Source organism: Pan troglodytes, chromosome 4, assembly GCF_028858775.2.
Source record: "Pan troglodytes isolate AG18354 chromosome 4, NHGRI_mPanTro3-v2.0_pri, whole genome shotgun sequence".
NCBI classification, from domain to species: Eukaryota; Metazoa; Chordata; class Mammalia; order Primates; family Hominidae; genus Pan; species Pan troglodytes.
In genome coordinates this window covers 149,259,443-149,273,193 of record NC_072402.2, presented here as the reverse complement: position 1 = coordinate 149,273,193, position 13,751 = coordinate 149,259,443, and the positions used below count along the sequence as shown (strand labels likewise).

Sequence of the window (13,751 nt, the reverse complement as noted above, 5' to 3'; positions counted from 1 at the left end):
TTACCAAATTAATGCATGTACCCTCTAAAACATTTCAAAAACACATATGGGCTGGGCACAGTGGCTTGCACCTGTAATCCCAGCTGCTTGAGAGGCTGAAGTAGGAGGATCACTTGAGGCCGAGTCCAAGGTTACAGTGAACTATGATTGCACCATACACTCCAGCCTGGGTGACAGAGTGAGAGCCTGTCTATAAATAAGTAAATAAGCACACACGAATGCAGAGAAGAAAATAAAAATCACCTAAAGTTCCACCAATCAGAAGATAATCCACTGTTATAATGTTGATGTGTTTCCTTTTTGTCATTTTTCCTTTACACACACACACACACACACACACACCCAAACACACACCCCCTTAGGGTTATATTAAAATATTGTTTTATAATATTTTTAAATGTAATATATCATGAACATATTTCCATGTCACTAAACATATTTCTATATACTAGACATTTAAAAAATATGTTATGTTACATTTGGATTCTTATAGTTTATTAATCAATTTGATTTATTAATAAAATTCAAATAAAAATAACTTGACAACAACTTGACAGAATAAATTACAGTTTTGGGACTCCCTGGGAGAATAAACTACAACCTGTCACTCAGATCTTGTACTGTGGAATTTACCACCGTGTCCTCTGAGCCTGACAACCAAAGCCTATCTTATGCTATGCTGCCTAAATCACTGAGGTTGTGTGTGCTTTCTCCCCACTCCCACTCTAGGTGGGGATAAGGACATGGACTTTGACATTGAGAAGACCACAGGCAGCATCGTCATTGCCAGGCCTCTTGATACCAGGAGGAGGTCGAACTATAACTTGACTGTTGAGGTGACAGATGGGTCCCGCACCATTGCCACACAGGTTAGAGGCCTCAGCTGGGGACCCCTGTATTGAGAGGAGATGGAAGGCCTTCTTGGTTGGGATGAGGCTACAGAGGTTTTCTGTGGATGTGGTGTTCCTCAAGGAACACTGAATTTAGAATCAAAGTTCTTGTCTAATACACTCTCTACTTCTGTGATCCTGGGAGAATTCTTTCTCCCACTCTGGATCTGTCTATAATTGGAAGTTTGTTTAAATGAGCAGTTTTAATTAAAGATAGAGTACAATGGGGCTACTATGGGTATAGGGGGATGATGGTTCGGTAAGTGGGGCTCTGAATTTCTATTCTGGCTTCAGCCAGTGTTTTATCTGTTTCTTACTTTTGGATTTCACACAACATTTCACTTGATGGAAAGGCCCTTCAAGAAAATTTTTGTTTTTGAAAAACACTAGACTGTGCAGCATCTGAAGGTCTTTTGATTTTGAAATATTGTCATTCATTCAACAAATATTTATCAAGTGATTGCTGAGTGCCAGGCACTGTGCTAGGCCTGGGTGGTACAGGGAGGTCCAGACAGACCCAGTCCCTGTTCCCCTGGGGCTTGCAGTGCACCTTCTCCCTCATCTCCCTCCCTAGGTCCACATCTTCATGATTGCCAACATTAACCACCATCGGCCCCAGTTTCTGGAAACTCGTTATGAGGTCAGAGTTCCCCAGGACACCGTGCCAGGGGTGGAGCTCCTGCGAGTCCAGGCCATAGATCAAGACAAGGGCAAAAGCCTCATCTATACCATACATGGCAGCCAAGACCCAGGAAGTGCCAGCCTCTTCCAGCTGGACCCAAGCAGTGGTGTCCTGGTAACGGTGGGAAAATTGGACCTCGGCTTGGGGCCCTCCCAGCACACACTGACAGTCATGGTGAGTAAATGGAAAAATCTGGTGAGAATACGTTTGCATGTAGATGTGTAGGGGTGGACATGCTTGGAGACATGCTGAAGGTCCCCCTTCCCCTGGTGAGCCAGGTGTACCCATGCTCATAAGGACCATGCACGAGACAGAGTTGTGACATTTCACAGCTGGCTAAGGGCACCTTCCATAAGGGATGCCTGGAAGTGAAGGTAGAGATGGGACGGCTGCCAAGGAAACTCCTGTCAACCTCAGCTTTCTCTGGACTCACCCCAGATATTCCCCAAGAGCTCTCTCCCTGCTCAGTGACTTCATGACACAATGTGGATTCATATAGTGTCAGAGCTGGAAGGGACACAGAGCCTCTTCCACTGAGAGCAAGGACTAGGGTCAGGCCAGCAAGGCATGCAGGACACAAAATGTAAGGAGGGCTCACTCTCTGGGCCATGTGCCTGCATTTTTATGACCCCAAGAGTCAGAGCCTCTTTAAATTTTGCACCCTACTTGCCTCACTTGCTTCCCCCTAGTTCTATCCCTGACCCTGCCCATTTGTCTCATCTTACACCTGAGACGCACAGAGAAAGACAGACTTCCTCACTGTCATACAGTTATTTATGATGGAACCAGAATCGGAGCCTGGCCTCCTGTCTTAAAGATCAGGGTTCTTATGTGCTAATTTATCATCCTCTGGGCATATAATACGTATTCAAGGCTCTGAGAAGTCCTGCAACAAAGAAAACTGTTTGACTGCATTTAATTCAGTGCTCCCCAAATTTATGTGACCATATAATTTTTTTTTCCTGCATAACATGTTAACATCTTGAAGAATGAGTATTCTCTGAGATGTAATTTGGAAAACACTGCTTCACTGCCTATTTCTGTCTTTCTCCTAAAATAGAATTATCCATTAAAACAGCTGAGCCTAGGAATCATTGACTGATCCATTTACATAAATGAAGAAAAAGAGCATATAGATTAGAACAACATTTAAAAGAATATGGAGAGTTAGTTACAATTGGGCATATTTTAAATTGGCATTCTAGTTCATTAACCTTACCCTAACCCTGCCTCCTCCTATTCCATTGGCTGCTTACCCAATTACCCGCTTTGGGCCCATAGGTCCGAGACCAGGAAATACCTATCAAGAGGAACTTCGTGTGGGTGACCATTCATGTGGAGGATGGAAACCTCCACCCACCCCGCTTCACTCAGCTCCATTATGAGGCAAGTGTTGCTGACACCATAGCCCCCGGCACAGAGCTGCTGCAGGTCCGAGCCATGGATGCTGACCGGGGAGTCAATGCTGAGGTCCACTACTCCCTCCTGAAAGGTGAGAGGCCTGGCCATGAGCTCAGAGGATGGGTCAAGATGCTTTAGAAATAAAGGAAAGCACTAGAGGCATGAATTCGCAAATTAATCAAGTACCAAGCTCATTAAGCCTTGGCAAACAATAATTCTAGAGCATTCCCTGGGACTACCTAAATTAATGCACTTCCAAAGGTAGTAATAACATAATTACTACAATATGAGTAAGGACCACTCATGCTGTGGGAGAATTTGCACATATATTATATAAACCCACCAGTGACCAAACATGTAGAAGATATTTATGAAGTCCATGCAACATTTAAAAATGTAATAACTTCATGCATGTATCTTAGAACATTTTATGAAGTGTATGGCATAGTTTTAGAAGTAATTTTTATTTTCTGATAAGGCTCCACAGTGATTTAGTATCTACTTTATGGGTTTATCTATTTTATGGGTTTCTTCATCTCAAAAACGGGAATAATCTTACCTGTGCCAGAAAGTCATTGCAAAGATTAAAAGAGAAAATGTATGTTGGCCAGGCGCGGTGGCTCACGCCTGTAATCCTAGCACTTTGGGAGGCCGAGGTGGGCGGATCACCTGAGGTCGGGAGTTCGAGACCCGCCTGGCCAACATGGTGAAACTCCGTCTCCACTAAAAATACAAAAATTAGCCTGGCATGGTGGCATGCACCTGTAATCCCAGCTACTCGGGAGGCTGAGGGAGGAGAATCACTTAAACCTGGGAGGCAGAGGTTGCAGTGAGCTGAGATTGCACCATTGCACTCCAGCCTGGGCGACAGAGCAAGATTCCATCTCAAAAAAGAAAATGTATGTTAATACATGTTGTAAATTGAAATATTATACAAATGCCAGGGGCTATTGCTATCATTGATAAGTGTTAATTATAAGCAATTACTATAACAAAAGCGATAATATCCAGTATCCAACTAATTATTAATGATAATTTGTAATAATTGTAATACATAATTAATGATATTTAATAGTAATAATTATATTTAATAATAATACTTCATAGAGCTAGTTGCTATGAGAAACCAAGAAGAACATAATTTGCTGTCTGCCCTCACAAGACCTAATGTTCATTTATTGCATGCCAGTAGCTTATACAGTAGCTACTGGTACTGTATAAAGCCAGTAGCTTTACCTTTTCTTTTTGGAAGAAACAGTTGCCATATAACAGAAGTCTATTCACCGCTGAAGAAGAATATGGATTATAATGCATTGCTTGCTTTTTGTGATTTATGAAATGAAATCACATCTTTTATCTCATTGACAACCTCATTGATGGAGATAATGACTTTATTTTCCAGATAAGATTAGTTTTAAAATATTCTTCTGATTATAGAAGTAACACATGCTCATTTTTGAAAACACGAAAAATACAGGAATGTATAAAGAACACAACACATAACCATCATTTTCATCACCCCAAAAGAATGATCTTCTGTCTTTCCCTCTTATCTTCCCCTATGCATATTTTTGTAATATTGAGATCATAATGAATATACAATTTTGTGCCCTGATTTATTTCTTTCAGCAGTGTGATATTATATAACAAATTATAATCAGAATCACATGTAGGTTGTTGACTTAGCTGCTTTTAATGCAATCACTTTAAAACGGCTACATACTCATTAAAACCATGTTCTTTGACTGAATTTAGCGGTTATATGACAAATCACCTAACCAGTCAGCTGGAGAAGGGCTTCAAAGGTGGAAGAATCAGATTGAAAGTTTTATGACAAAACTTAGCCATTTGCCTTGCCATTGAAATAATAAAATATGCTCTCATGTGATAGAGGGAATAAGACATGTAAAGTGCAGTATTTTCTCAAGTGTAAGGCCTGTATCTGTGGTGGTGAGCAAAACAATTCAAGTATTACTCATTTAATGGCATTAAAAGATTATTGGGCATGGAGAAAGCACTCCTCTTTAAATTATTCAAGCTCCCGGATAGAATGAAGAACAAAGCCTCTGTTGGGTTCTAGAATGTCTTTTAGTCTTCTCTAACACCTGCCACTCTTTGTTTACCAAAGAAAGAGGATAGCTCACAGGCTCAGACCTTTTGGCAAGCAGTAGATTTTCTCTCAATTTTAATACGGTATTTTTTCTTTGACTTCTTTTTATGGTAACTTCTGATTTATGGTAAGCAATATGGTGTTTTTATTTAAAGAAGCAACATAATGTTACCTTTAAAAATATTTATCAAAATTTGAGTGAGTTAATTTAAAGGAAAACATCAATTAAATAATAGTGTAACATAACATAGGCAGTGGATGGATATTGAAAAAATTATAAAGGTGATGTGAGAATGCCTAGAGTTTAGGAAATACACACATGGGGCAAAGATATTTGCTCAGGAGCCTTGAGATATGGGTGTTCTATATAACCAAAGCTATTAAAAATTATATTAAAAATGTAGCCAGGCACGGTGGCTCACACCTGTAATCCCACCAGAGGCTGAGGCTGGAGGACCGCTTGAGCCCAGGAGTTTGAGGCTGCAGTGAGCCATGCTCACATCACTACACTCCAGCCTGGGTGACAGGAAAGACCCTGACTCTAAAAAAAAAAAAGTTATACAAAAGATGGTTAAAAATTCTGTATAATGCAAACTGAAGCTTTTCCTACAAAAGGCATCACTGAAATTCGGGGTGGAGTGTGTTTTCCTATGGAGTCTCCTTTTTTGGTTTCAAAGACCTGCTATAGCTTTGGTTTGTAGCTTAAGTTGTGTCCCAGAAACTTAGTGATAATTGATGGTGATATGAAGCACCTACTATGCGCACCATGTTAGAGATTTTATAAAGTATCTACTCTATACACTATATCCAGGGTGGGTATACACCATATGCAGATTTTGCGCTGTCCAGGTTTTGTGTGATAGACCCTTTACTGATCTAGAAAGCCTAGCTGATACCTGTCGGGGTGTGGCAAACTTGTTTGTCTTGTCTTCTGTTTCAGGGAACAGCGAAGGTTTCTTCAACATCAATGCCCTGCTAGGCATCATTACTCTAGCTCAAAAGCTTGATCAGGCAAATCATGCCCCACATACTCTGACAGTGAAGGCAGAAGATCAAGGCTCCCCACAATGGCATGACCTGGCTACAGTGATCATTCATGTCTATCCCTCAGATAGGAGTGCCCCCATCTTTTCAAAATCTGAGTACTTTGTAGAGATCCCTGAATCAATCCCTGTTGGTTCCCCAATCCTCCTTGTCTCTGCTATGAGCTCCTCTGAAGTTACCTATGAGTTAAGAGAGGGAAATAAGGATGGAGTCTTCTCTATGAACTCATATTCTGGCCTTATTTCCACCCAGAAGAACTTGGACCATGAGAAAATCTCGTCTTACCAGCTGAAAATCCGAGGCAGCAATATGGCAGGTGCATTTACTGATGTCATGGTGGTGGTTGACATAATTGATGAAAATGACAATGCTCCTATGTTCTTCAAGTCAACTTTTGTGGGCCAAATTAGTGAAGCAGCTCCACTGTATAGCATGATCATGGATAAAAACAACAACCCCTTTGTGATTCATGCCTCTGACAGTGACAAAGAAGCTAATTCCTTGTTGGTCTATAAAATTTTGGAGCCGGAGGCCTTGAAGTTTTTCAAAATTGATCCCAGCATGGGAACCCTAACCATTGTATCAGATATGGATTATGAGAGCATGCCCTCTTTCCAATTCTGTGTCTATGTCCATGACCAAGGAAGCCCCATATTATTTGCACCCAGACCTGCCCAAGTCATCATTCATGTCAGAGATGTGAATGATTCTCCTCCCAGGTTCTCAGAACAGATATATGAGGTAGCAATAGTGGGGCCTATCCATCCAGGCATGGAGCTTCTCATGGTGCGGGCCAGCGATGAAGACTCAGAAGTCAATTATAGCATCAAAACTGGCAATGCTGATGAAGCTGTTATCATCCATCCTGTCACTGGTAGCATATCTGTGCTGAATCCTGCTTTCCTGGGACTCTCTCGGAAGCTCACCATCAGGGCTTCTGATGGCTTGTATCAAGACACTGCGCTGGTAAAAATTTCTTTGACCCAAGTGCTTGACAAAAGCTTGCAGTTTGATCAGGATGTCTATTGGGCAGCTGTGAAGGAGAACTTGCAGGACAGAAAGGCACTGGTGATTCTTGGTGCCCAGGGCAATCATTTGAATGACACCCTTTCCTACTTTCTCTTGAATGGCACAGATATGTTTCATATGGTCCAGTCAGCAGGTGTGTTGCAGACAAGAGGTGTGGCGTTTGACCGGGAGCAGCAGGACACTCATGAGCTGGCAGTGGAAGTGAGGGACAATCGGACACCTCAGCGGGTGGCTCAGGCTTTGGTCAGAGTCTCTATTGAGGATGTCAATGACAATCCCCCCAAATTTAAGCATCTGCCCTATTACACAATCATCCAAGATGGCACAGAGCCAGGGGATGTCCTCTTTCAGGTATCTGCCACTGATGAGGACTTGGGGACAAATGGGGCTGTTACATATGAATTTGCAGAAGATTACACATATTTCCGAATTGACCCCTATCTTGGGGACATATCACTCAAGAAACCCTTTGATTATCAAGCTTTAAATAAATATCACCTCAAAGTCATTGCTCGGGATGGAGGAACGCCATCCCTCCAGAGTGAGGAAGAGGTACTTGTCACTGTGAGAAATAAATCCAACCCACTGTTTCAGAGTCCTTATTACAAAGTCAGAGTACCTGAAAATATCACCCTCTATACCCCAATTCTCCACACCCAGGCCCGGAGTCCAGAGGGACTCCGGCTCATCTACAACATTGTGGAGGAAGAACCCTTGATGCTGTTCACCACTGACTTCAAGACTGGTGTCCTAACAGTAACAGGGCCTTTGGACTATGAGTCCAAGACCAAGCATGTGTTCACAGTCAGAGCCACGGATACGGCTCTGGGGTCATTTTCTGAAGCCACAGTGGAAGTCCTAGTGGAGGATGTCAATGACAACCCTCCCACTTTTTCCCAATTGGTCTATACCACTTCCATCTCAGAAGGCTTGCCTGCTCAGACCCCTGTGATCCAACTGTTGGCTTCTGACCAGGACTCAGGGCGGAACCGTGACGTCTCTTATCAGATTGTGGAGGATGGCTCAGATGTTTCCAAGTTCTTCCAGATCAATGGGAGCACGGGGGAGATGTCCACAGTTCAAGAACTGGATTATGAAGCCCAACAACACTTTCATGTGAAAGTCAGGGCCATGGATAAAGGAGATCCCCCACTCACTGGTGAAACCCTTGTGGTTGTCAATGTGTCTGATATCAATGACAACCCCCCAGAGTTCAGACAACCTCAATATGAAGCCAATGTCAGTGAACTGGCAACCTGTGGACACCTGGTTCTTAAAGTCCAGGCTATTGACCCTGACAGCAGAGACACCTCCCGCCTGGAGTACCTGATTCTTTCTGGCAATCAGGACAGGCACTTCTCCATTAACAGCTCATCGGGAATAATTTCTATGTTCAACCTTTGCAAAAAGCACCTGGACTCTTCTTACAATTTGAGGGTAGGTGCTTCTGATGGAGTCTTCCGAGCAACTGTGCCTGTGTACATCAACACTACAAATGCCAACAAGTACAGCCCAGAGTTCCAGCAGCACCTTTATGAGGCAGAATTAGCAGAGAATGCAATGGTTGGAACCAAGGTGATTGATTTGCTAGCCATAGACAAAGATAGTGGTCCCTATGGCACTATAGATTATACTATCATCAATAAACTAGCAAGTGAGAAGTTCTCCATAAACCCCAATGGCCAGATTGCCACTCTGCAGAAACTGGATCGGGAAAATTCAACAGAGAGAGTCATTGCTATTAAGGTCATGGCTCGGGATGGAGGAGGAAGAGTAGCCTTCTGCACGGTGAAGATCATCCTCACAGATGAAAATGACAACCCCCCACAGTTCAAAGCATCTGAGTACACAGTATCCATTCAATCAAATGTCAGTAAAGACTCTCCGGTTATCCAGGTGTTGGCCTATGATGCAGATGAAGGTCAGAACGCAGATGTCACCTACTCAGTGAACCCAGAGGACCTAGTTAAAGATGTCATTGAAATTAACCCAGTTACTGGTGTGGTCAAGGTGAAAGACAGCCTGGTGGGATTGGAAAATCAGACCCTTGACTTCTTCATCAAAGCCCAAGATGGAGGCCCTCCTCACTGGAACTCTCTGGTGCCAGTACGACTTCAGGTGGTTCCTAAAAAAGTATCCTTACCGAAATTTTCTGAACCTTTGTATACTTTCTCTGCACCTGAAGACCTTCCAGAGGGGTCTGAAATTGGGATTGTTAAAGCAGTGGCAGCTCAAGATCCAGTCATCTACAGTTTAGTGCGGGGCACTACACCTGAGAGCAACAAGGATGGTGTCTTCTCCCTAGACCCAGACACAGGGGTCATAAAGGTGAGGAAGCCCATGGACCACGAATCCACCAAATTGTACCAGATTGATGTGATGGCACATTGCCTTCAGAACACTGATGTGGTGTCCTTGGTCTCTGTCAACATCCAAGTGGGAGACGTCAATGACAATAGGCCTGTATTTGAGGCTGATCCATATAAGGCTGTCCTCACTGAGAATATGCCAGTGGGGACCTCAGTCATTCAAGTGACTGCCATTGACAAGGACACTGGGAGAGATGGCCAGGTGAGCTACAGGCTGTCTGCAGACCCTGGTAGCAATGTCCATGAGCTCTTTGCCATTGACAGTGAGAGTGGTTGGATCACCACACTCCAGGAACTTGACTGTGAGACCTGCCAGACTTATCATTTTCATGTGGTGGCCTATGACCACGGACAGACCATCCAGCTATCCTCTCAGGCCCTGGTTCAGGTCTCCATTACAGATGAGAATGACAATGCTCCCCGATTTGCTTCTGAAGAGTACAGAGGATCTGTGGTTGAGAACAGTGAGCCTGGCGAACTGGTGGCGACTCTAAAGACCCTGGATGCTGACATTTCTGAGCAGAACAGGCAGGTCACCTGCTACATCACAGGTAAGAACACCTGTCATGGACTGCAGGCTCTGGAATGTATTGAAAAACATCCAGGAAGAGGTGCCCTAAAATGGGTTCATGTCCTGGATTTGCCACTTATTAGCATTGTGACCTTGGGCACACTTAACCCGCTAGGACCTCAGTTTCTCCACCTATAGACTTGGCATGCATGTTCTCATTCACCTCACAGGCATGCTGGTAAGATCTGTAATTTCTAGAAAGCACCTATACATTAGAAAGTGCTTTGCAAAAAGTATGTCTCATTATGTTACATGAGTCATACTCTAACTGCTGTCAGTTGTCTTTTGAAAGATGGAGGAGGCACCAAGAAAGTTGCATGATCCTTGAAAATTCTGTCAAGTGACTGTCTTTATGGAGAGTGTCCTACCCAGGTAAAGTTGTGAATGATAGAAAATGCTTCTTAGTCAATCACAGGTCCTAAGTGTAAGAATGACAGCACTTCCTTAGATATAATTCCCTCATTTCACATATGTGGAAACCAAGGCCCAGATGGAGAAGTTCAACCAAGGTCACACTCTTGTGCTTGCTTCAGGGCTGGGATTAAAACCCTACCCTATAAGCTGCTTTCATTAGTGGATACCTACTGTAAAACTAAATTACCCTATCCCCAATCCAGTGGCTAAGCCAGCTAACCAGTGGCCATGACAGAGTTTCTTCACTCCTGTGGCCTTTTTTTCTCATCCCCAGGTGCCATGTCCCCCCATTCTCATGAACATGGCTCCTTCTGCTATCATAGCTGTCCAGTGAAAAGCCCATGAGCCTGAAATTCCAACCAAGAACCACAGACTCCCGAAGACATAGGATCAAAGCTGTTTGAAATACAGAGTTGTAGAAAAACAGAATCTTATCATCTTAAAATATCAGACTCCTAAAAACACAGAAGTCTTAAAAATCTCAGGATAATAGAGTAATAAATGTCAACATGTTATCAATTCTTGGAGTAGTTGGATCTTAGAACTCTGGAATCTTAGGATCTCAGAGTGAGAAATCCATATTCCCACATTCTTGTCAGTGATTAGTGTCAAGGAAAGAAAGATGACTTACAAGCAAACCCTAGTGCTCCTACAGAACCTCCACTTAGGGTGGGTCCTTAGTTATAAAATAAAACCTTGGAGTGTTTAGTGTTTTTGATTGCTTCCTATCTCTCCACTGTTGTATAGCTATGCATCTTAGACATTTATATAGAATTGAAATTTGTTTCCCTTTAACTTCCTCCCATGCCTTCTGGGCCACAAAAACAAAAAACCCTGCCTTCAGCCACATATTTTGAAGTGATGCTTCTTGCATTGACAATTTCATTTAACAGGAGGCATTTGAAGTAGAAGTAGCTTCATAACACTAAAAAGAGGACTCAGTGTAGAATCGTGGGTTCCTAGTTAAGGAAGGAAAAGTTTGCTTTCCCAACAATTCTAAAAAATGCATCCAATGGGCAGCCACCTGTGACACAAAGCCTAGTTCATTCCTATTGCTTGGCTTCTGAAAGCTCTGCCCCATCTGTTTAGAGGGAGACCCCCTGGGCCAGTTTGGCATCAGCCAAGTTGGAGATGAGTGGAGGATTTCCTCAAGGAAGACCCTGGACCGCGAGCATACAGCCAAGTACTTGCTCAGAGTCACAGCATCTGATGGCAAGTTCCAGGCTTCGGTCACCGTGGAGATCTTTGTCCTGGACGTCAATGATAACAGCCCACAGTGCTCACAGGTGAGAGCCTGGCAAGGGGCGGAGTGGGTAGTGAAGGCAAGGAAGATAGAGTGAGGGGTGGGAGAACAGAGAGTGAGGAGCAGGAGAAGGGAGATTGAGGGGCAGGAGAACAGAGAGTGAGGGGCAGGAGAAAGGAGGACCGAGGGACCCATCTCTGAGGCTGGCCATCACTGACCTCACCTCTCTTGCTTCTCCCCAGCAAGCCTCAGACTAGCTCCCAGGGGCAGGGACTATTCTAGGTAATTCCTTGGCCCCCATAGGGATATACCAAGCTGTTCAAGACTCATGGCCCACATCTCTCCCCCTACATTCCCAACAAAGGTCTATTTCTCTGCAGAACATATCCAGAAGGAAAGTAACATAAGCATTCTCCAAATACAGCCAGCCATGCCCAATGGGCAAACCCCTGGCACTGCTCAACTTGTTGACATGGCTCACTATTATCAAATACACTAACAGAGACCTGACCCCAGACAAACCCCTCACCCCATGCCCATATATGCACCTCCTCACATCTGCTGGGGTAATTTAGTCCACTGAGATGCCCTTCTTCACTTGTACAGAGACACAAACACGAGACAGGGCAATTTCATTTGGTGAGGGATACTTTCCTAAGGATCTCATGTAATTCAACTCTAAATTTCCAGCAGGAACAAATGTTGAGTGGGGTGTGTGTGTGTGTGTTTGTCAGGAGAGGAGCTGTGTTCCTAGAGGCATAAACCAACAATTGCTGTCATGGAGCTTTGCTTTTAAACATATTTTTTAAAACACAGTAAGTAGTTTTTAACTTTGGGAGGATTTACATTCTTTCAAAGTTTATAGATAAAGTTAAACTGCTAACATTTTAATTTTATAACATCTCAAATTATCATAATCCAGCCATTCAGTATATATATAAAAATGCACAGTTATACATACCCACACATATACACAAAGGATCATCTACAACCCTATACACACAGGCAAATACCTATGCATATATACACATAAACATATAAGCATATACCTATATACCTAGCACAATCAACCATATACTCACCCACACATGCAACTATACGTAACAAATTCACATGAACATACTTACATATGCATTTGCATATATACAAACTTCGACTTGCTTGCACACACATATGAATGTATAGACACATACCTTGCAACACACATAAATACATATATTTCCTCACCTTTTCTTCCTCCACTCTTCTACATGCCAGTCACATAAAAGCACTGTAGAAAAAGAGAGTCTGGTTATTGGTATGCATGCAAAATGTCTTTTCAGGATCCAAGATGACCATATTTGGGGTAGTCTCAGAAGGGAGGCTTTTTTGGGGAGAATGGTGGTCACCTTCCTTCTCTTTTCCCTCAGCCATCATTACAACCAACTTCTGTCCTCCCCATGCTTGGAGAGGCTGAGATCAGGCTCACCCTGGCCCTCCCGGAGATGGTTCACAGCATCACTAGAACCAGAAAAAAGAGGCCTGGGGAACCATCTCCACATATAAAACTTCCATCCACGTCTGTAATCCAAGCACTTTGGGAGGCCGAGGCAGGCGGATCACCTGATGTCAGGGGTTTGAGACCAGCCTGGCCAACATGGTGAAACCCCATCTCTACTAAAAATACAAAAAAAAAAAAAAAAAAAATTAGCCAGGTGTGGTGGCACGCACCTGTACTCCCAGCTACCTAGGAGGCTGAGGCAGGAGATGGCTTGAATTTGGGAGGAGGAGGTTGCAGTGAGCCAAGATCGTGCCACTGCACTCAAGCCTGGGCAACAGAGTGAGACTCTTGTCTCAAAAAAGAGAAAACAAGAAAATAAAGCTTCCATCCAGGGCATGTAGGGGTCCATGCTTGCCCACACTCAACAGTGGTGGAAACCATGATGCTTGGGGGCTGGCTCACTGCCAGCCACTGAAGAAAAATTGAATTCTCAGGGAGCTCCAGCCTTTCCCCTCTGC

General features: G+C 43.5%; 2 protein-coding genes across 9 annotated transcripts in view; one reads left to right on the top strand and one right to left on the bottom strand.

The window, feature by feature from the left end:
• Window positions 1-13,751, bottom strand: part of SLC36A1 (solute carrier family 36 member 1) — a 309,080-nt gene that overhangs the window by 105,284 nt on the left and 190,045 nt on the right. For 7 of the 8 annotated variants that reach the window (XM_054684719.2, XM_016954085.3, XM_016954087.3 and 4 more), the window contains exon 11: window positions 12,981-13,023. The exons of the other annotated variant lie outside the window; for it this stretch is intronic. In XM_054684719.2, the coding sequence (XP_054540694.1) occupies window positions 12,981-13,023 (43 nt within the window). The remainder of the gene's footprint in view (window positions 1-12,980; window positions 13,024-13,751) is intronic. 8 annotated transcript variants of the gene reach the window in all.
• FAT2 (FAT atypical cadherin 2) overlaps window positions 1-13,751 on the top strand; it is an 87,237-nt gene that overhangs the window by 39,086 nt on the left and 34,400 nt on the right. The window contains exons 7-11 of the mRNA XM_016954082.4: window positions 730-869; window positions 1,465-1,746; window positions 2,854-3,064; window positions 6,024-10,076; window positions 11,600-11,796. Of these exons, the coding sequence (XP_016809571.3) occupies window positions 730-869; window positions 1,465-1,746; window positions 2,854-3,064; window positions 6,024-10,076; window positions 11,600-11,796 (4,883 nt within the window). The remainder of the gene's footprint in view (window positions 1-729; window positions 870-1,464; window positions 1,747-2,853; window positions 3,065-6,023; window positions 10,077-11,599; window positions 11,797-13,751) is intronic.